The 6,737-nt window shown below is 39.5% G+C and overlaps 1 protein-coding gene across 1 annotated transcript; it reads right to left on the bottom strand.

The window, feature by feature from the left end:
- On the bottom strand, positions 1–6,737 carry LOC124269248 (C-type lectin domain family 4 member M-like). Its single transcript, XM_046704263.1, has 4 exons — positions 6,652–6,737; positions 4,153–4,392; positions 2,401–2,583; positions 1–792 (listed from the first exon to the last, which is right to left on the bottom strand). Exons 2-4 carry the CDS (start codon positions 4,385–4,387, stop codon positions 557–559), a joined length of 654 nt encoding a protein of 217 aa, XP_046560219.1. The 5' UTR covers positions 4,388–4,392; positions 6,652–6,737; the 3' UTR covers positions 1–556.

The raw sequence follows: 6,737 nt of genomic DNA, 5'->3' as shown, positions 1-6,737 counted from the left end.
TCATAATATGACGCATGCAGTGCCTGGAGTTTGAAAACCGTTCGATTAGCTGTTTTTGAGTTCACTATGTAGCCATTTATTTCACCGACTTTCACTACTTTATTTGAATTATTTTATACATTGAATCGTTTGCACGCTCAACTTAAACATCATTAACAATTGTTATAGCAGTTTTAAGCTTGTCAGAATATGTTTCACTGAATTTAAAAATCCAAACGAGAGGCAGACGCCATTTTGTTTACATGACATATAGTCGGTAGCGGTCTTCTAAATAAAATGATACCAGTTCGGGTAACACTGCTACAAAGAGGCGTACATCAGACCGTATTACCCGAGGTAGAAGCATACAACGTATTTATTTTTACATTCATGTACAAAATAACATTTTATTTCTTTGGAAGATCGCTACCAAATACATGGCATGTAAACAAACAGCGTCTGCCTCTCGCCTACCGGCTCGGGTAACACTGCTACAAAGAGGCGTACATCAGGCCGTATATTACCCTCGAGAGAAGCATACAACTTATAATATTGCGTTAATGTCTTGTTTTCCACCTTACACACCTAAATTCATCACGCCATCTTTCATCTGTTTATCACATATATAGTTAACATCAGAATCAGTGAGACAGTTAAATGATGACCATCCTTGCAAAAATCCTGACAAAACGCCACACTCCTTGCCATTTACTGGATGAGGGGATTTCCAGGCCATGAAAGGTCCAAGTGTTTCTCCGTTGCTCCATTTCCACGTTCCAGAAACTTTACGAAGCCCAATCCAAGACACCTGACCTGAAATCGTAGAAAGATGATGAACGATTTGTTATTAGAGCTATACGGAAGGAGCCAATAACTGGATTGTGAAAATGAATTTACAAAACAATAATTTCCAAGTATTCAATATTCAATACGACGGAAAGCAGTCGTGAAGTGAAGAGGTCCTCTCGGGAAGAAGTGCAAAAATCCTGCAAATGAATGAACCAGATTTTAAGCTTTTGACTGCGTTCAGATACGATTTACGTAATTGTTCACGTTTTCCTGTACAGCCAGCGTATTACATCAGAAAGATTATACATGAATAATGAAATGTAAGCAAAATTTATAACAAAATCCAAACCTCTACAAATCAGATAGGTTCAGTAGAATGAACAAAATTCATTGATGGCAGCCTAATACATTCGTCATGCACTACATATCCAATTCGATTATGTGGAAAAAATATGCTTCACTTATGGTTGAACTGTGGGCCATGTATAAAACAGGATCGACATGTCATGTACGAGATACCACCGCACAGCTCATTCGTGCAACATTTCTCCAAAGTCAAATATGTAATCGAAAAAGATGGATGTAAACACAAACAAACCGCTCCACGATATATCATTTTCGATAAGAAAATGCTTTTTGTATCATCCAGTGGTAAATTTGTATATGAGTGCTAGATAAACACTATCGTCAGACGGAAGGAGTATGTGAACAGTAAAGTTATGTTTAAAAAAGAAAAAAAAGGCTGAACATGAAAGATTCTTTACTACCCATCAAAAGTTTAGACTCATTTAAAGCACTCACTATATGTTATGTACATACATATAGTTACATCGAAGATGAATTTCTCCATTAACTTGAGGGAACCAACTGCAAACCTTATGGAGATGAATTGCACGAGGATCATGCATCAAATTGCTGAAAAGCATATAAAAATATCGTAAATTTGAACTGATGCGTTTTGGTGTAAAGTTTGTTAAGAATTCGCCAATTTTCACTGAGTTTCATCATTTATTGAACTCATGACAATAATCATTTCAACGTTACGAATTTTCTCTGCAATACATCAGTTCATGTGTAAACAGTACCTTTATACAGTATGGAATCTTTTGCAAAATTTAGTTCAGAACAGTTGACTGAGGTAATTGGCTACATTTACACTAGTGAGTTTAAAGTTTTGATGGGTAGTATATTTTAAACTGAATTGAAGAAACGATAGCTGGTATGAATGATATACATACATGTACTTCAAAGGCAAGAGTCTTCCACCAAAACAATATCAAGCTTTGCAATATGTGATCCAAATACGATAATATTTGGAACTTATACATTTAATGTCGATGCTTGGCCGTCTACAATTTTAAATCTCCTGTCACTGACGTCGACATTAGTCACCAGACTCAGAACACCTATGCTGTTGGGCAGCTGAGGAGTATTTATAATCACCTGTGAAAATGAATATGAATTCTATTCACCTGGGGACGTGGTGTAGCATTGTGGTCAAAACGTTCCCTCGACACACCGAAGACCTGTGTTCGATTACCCATATGGCTACAATGTGTGAAGCCAATGTATGGCAGTGATATTGCAGGATCATTCAAAATTGCTAAAAGCAGCGTAAAAATTCATATTCACCTGAAATCAGATGTAATGTTAGGAGATGGTCGTTCTTCTCGGCAGTGTCGACGACAGCAAGTCTTGCTCCAGCTTCTCTACACAAGGTCTCTGCCATGGTAATGTTTACTTTGTAATCACTGCGCTTGTAGCAGAGATTAGAGGGAGGGTGGTAAGTCCAACCATCTGATAACGAACATCCATCTGAAACAGTTTTATGGATGAACTAAATTGTTAACCAGACAAAGTCGAAAATAAATCAGTTGTGTCCTCTTTTTTTTTTTTGGGGAGAGGTTATTTGCGAGATTGAATGGAAAGGGCTTTGTCTCTGTTTATTTAAAGGAATTGTCCCGTCGGCAATATATTGGCCTCTTATAAGTATAGAAGTTTTCTTTGTTTAACGCTGCACTCAGAGATATTCCAGTTATATGGCGGCTTGTAAATCACTGAGTCTGGACTAGACAATCCAGTGATTGACATCATGAGCATCGATCTACGCAGTTGGGAGACAATGACATGTGTCAACCAAGTCGGCGAGCCTGACCACCCGATCCCGTTAGTCGCATGGGTTGCTGAAGACCAACTCTAACCCGGATCTGGACGGTCTTATATACTCGGCGTCACTTATGAAGGGTCAAGCTATTGGTAACACTATTTCTTAAAAGTTGTAACACCTTCGTTTTGGTTTGAAATATATACAACTGAATGTATAACAAACTTTCTTAACAGTATTGAAAAATACATCAGGCAGTTGAAATGTCATTATTACGTTCTTTAACGTCCGATACATTCTGTTACAAATGGCACATTTTTTATTCAAATTGTCAATATGGAAATCCACCCGCAACTTAATGTCAATGATTTGCACGTGTAAGTCGCTCTATCCATGGAAAGTGGAGGACAATGCTTAGTTTTTTCACCGTCGTTCACTGTTCAGGTACCTGCTTGAAATCGCAGCTTAAAATGAGACGTTTTTGAAACTTGCTGAATGGGGTCAGGCTATAGGCCTTTTGGAATCAAGCCAATGGTTCCGTGGAATATGCACGTCGGCCAGGTCGCCCCAGAGTCACAACTGCGCGAGATGATAGCCACATAATTAACTCTGCGATACGTTGCAGATTCCTTAACGCAGCAGATCTTCAGACAAAACACTTCAATGTTAACAATGTAAGGATATCCAGGCGCACCGTTCGTCGACGTTACAGGGCAGCCGGACTACACTGTAGGCAACCTGCACTTCGTCCACCACTAACACCACGTCACAGGCAGGCGCGTTTGAGATGGAGTAGACATCATGGACGCTAGAATCAATGTCAATGGTCTCGTGTGCTCTTCACATGTGAAAGCAGATTCAACTTTCATGAATTTCAAGTCCTTTCATGATGGTTGGCAGAGGATTTATTGTCGTAATGGAGAGCGAATCACAGATGCAACTGTGGCCACGCATAACCAATTAGGCGGGGGTCAGTCATGGTTTAGGCAGGGATAACTCCTACTGGACGTACTCCACTGCACGTGGTCGACGGTAATCTTACCAGACAGTGTGTGGGGGGTATGTTTGTTGGTCAATACAACTGATGTTTGCTAGTGCTGTTTGAACATTCTGTCTGTATGTCACAATGTGTCACGTTTATCAACACATTAAACTTTATGATGATACTCTTAGTTCTATTATTACTGAGAAACTCTTCTCTACATGTGATATATGTCATGTTACCCTTTATTAATGACGCCTAGTATATATATCATTACTGACCTAGCTTCACCACCTACCCAGATTCCAAGAGTACAGCTTCATTCCCGTGTTGGATGCCAACACAATGTTTCCATGGCGATATGTGTGCGGTGATATGGCACACTGGTGAGTCGCTTTGTTATAGAAGAAAGAGGAACAACCACTTGAGTAACACCGTATCGCACAATTGAAAATACTGTTTGTCACGGCTATATTGAGACTGTTGTCAAGAACATCGGACAGGATCACAGACAGCAATAACCCTGTAGCCATAGTACCTGCAACAATGCATGGAGTGAGTGAGTGAGTGAGTTGGGTTTGTGCCTGCAATGTTGGAAGCACAGAGATAAGTGTTGTTGATAAGCTCAATTTATATATTTTTCATACTTTCATACCTTATACTACATACAAGAGGGGAAGACTTGGCGGAGGAACATAATTGTGAATTGTACTGAGACGCCAACGAGGTTATGGAACCGGAAAAACATACTTCCCCTGTGCTTTCTTTAGAAGTAAACATTTGGTACCCAAGGAGTGCCATTCCGCCAGTTCAGGAAGGCTTTACTTCTTGTAACAGTAGTGCATTTTTGCTTGCAAACATTTCTTTTGGAATTACAATACGCAATGTGACTTTTGGGAAACTCTGTTTCACAGTGCAACACGTGTGTACATGCGCAATGTTCCAAGCATTTCTTTTAAAGTGAGATACGTTACCGAAGCGTGATGAGCGTGTACAACATATAATAAAGCCTTCTTATATCTATAGTTTCAGGATGTTTACTTTTGTAAGCACAATATCCCAACGGAAGTGCTGTCACATAACTGCTCGCAGCATTTCAAGTGTAAGGCATATTACCTTCATGATTATCTCGTCTGAAATTAGACATGTATTTGCCTTTAGTATTTGTGTTTAGTTAGATGCTTTATTCACATTGCACATTGCTTTCGGAATAACAATACACAATTTGACTTTTTTGTAAACTGTGTACATGTGTTAAAAGGCTGCCGCTTTTGCAAACATTTCTTTTGAAGTGAGATACGTTACTGAAGTGTCATGAGCGTGTATAACAAAAATATAGCCTTCTTATATCTATAGTTTCGGGCTGTCTCCTTTTGTAAACACCACCCTGGGGGTCAGTCAAAGTCTGGAAGTGAAGCCTAGATCCAAGCTTATAGTAAGTGAGTGTTTTAGTTTTACGCTGCTTTCAGAAATATTGCAGCAATATCAGGGCGGGGGACACACGAAATGGACTTTACACATTGCACCCTTGTGGGGAATTGAACCCGGGGCTTCAGCGTGAAGAGTGGACGCCTTAACCGCTAGGTTACCCCACTGCCCCTCCAAGCTTATAATCCCTCGACAGATTATGTCCCACCGCTCCTGTCGATACATTTGAAAACAATTGGCAATGCAGTTACCGTGAGTACAAACGTTTATATTTGTTCAACTGAAAATCGGAAGTGACCACCTTGAACACATTCGTGTGCCATCAATGGAGGGAGGAGCCTTGTAAAGTGCCAGAGTCAATGTCAGAAATCAATATCTAATATAACCAGACAATCCAGTCATCAACAGCATGAGCATCAGTTGGGATACGATGACATGTGTCAACCAAGTCAGCGAGTCTGACCACCGGATCCCGTTAGACCCCGATCCCCGCCTCTTATAAAACGACAAGCATGTGTTGCTGAAGACCAATTCTAACCCGGATCTTCACGGGTAATATATGTAATATCTAATATACCTATGGAAAAAGAAACCAAAGCGTCGGCATGATCTGTTACCTACGGAAGCGTCCTAGTGCCACAGTCTGAATTTTTTTATCTCCTAATTAGGAGATGCTATCTCCTAATTAGGACTTAGCTATCTCCTAATTAGGAAATACTATCTCCTAATTAGGAGTTACTATCTCCTAATTAGGTGATACTATCTCCTAATTAGGTGATACTATCTCCTAATTAGGAGATAGCTAAGTCCTAATTAGGAGATAGCTAAGTCCTAATTAGGAGATAGCTAAGTCCTAATTAGGAGATAGCTAAGTCCTAATTAAGATATAGTATCACCTAAGTAGGAGAAAGTATCTCCTAATTAGGAGATAGCTAAGTCCTAATTAGGAGATAGCTAAGTCCTAATTAGGAGATAGCTAAGTCCTAATTAGGAGATAGCTAAGTCCTAATTAGGAGATAGTATCACCTAGTTAGGAGATAGTAACTCCTAATTAGGAGATAGCTAAGTCCTAATTAGGAGATAGCTAAGTCCTAATTAGGAGATAGTAACTCCTAATTAGGAGATAGTATCACCTAATTAGGAGATATTATCTCCTAATTAGGAGATAGCTAAGTCCTAATTAGGAGATAGTAAGTCCTAATTAGGAGATAGCATCTCCTAATTAGGAGATAAAAAAATTCAGACTGTGGCACTAGGACGCTTCCGTAGTTACCTTTACGTAGTTCCGGGTGCACTTTCCCACAAAAGACTTTGTCTAATTTTCAAACATGTGCCACGGCAAATGAATAATGAGAATGTTTCACAATACCTTATTAGGATCCTCACCTATTCGAGTCGCGCGTACTTAAAGCGTCCGTTTTCGTGAGTTCTGCAGAAAGAAATTTGCTCACTTTC

Source organism: Haliotis rubra, unplaced genomic scaffold, assembly GCF_003918875.1.
Source record: "Haliotis rubra isolate DU_JTF1 unplaced genomic scaffold, ASM391887v1 Scf143, whole genome shotgun sequence".
NCBI classification, from domain to species: domain Eukaryota; kingdom Metazoa; phylum Mollusca; class Gastropoda; order Lepetellida; family Haliotidae; genus Haliotis; species Haliotis rubra.
This window is presented reverse-complemented; position numbering and strand designations above follow the sequence as displayed.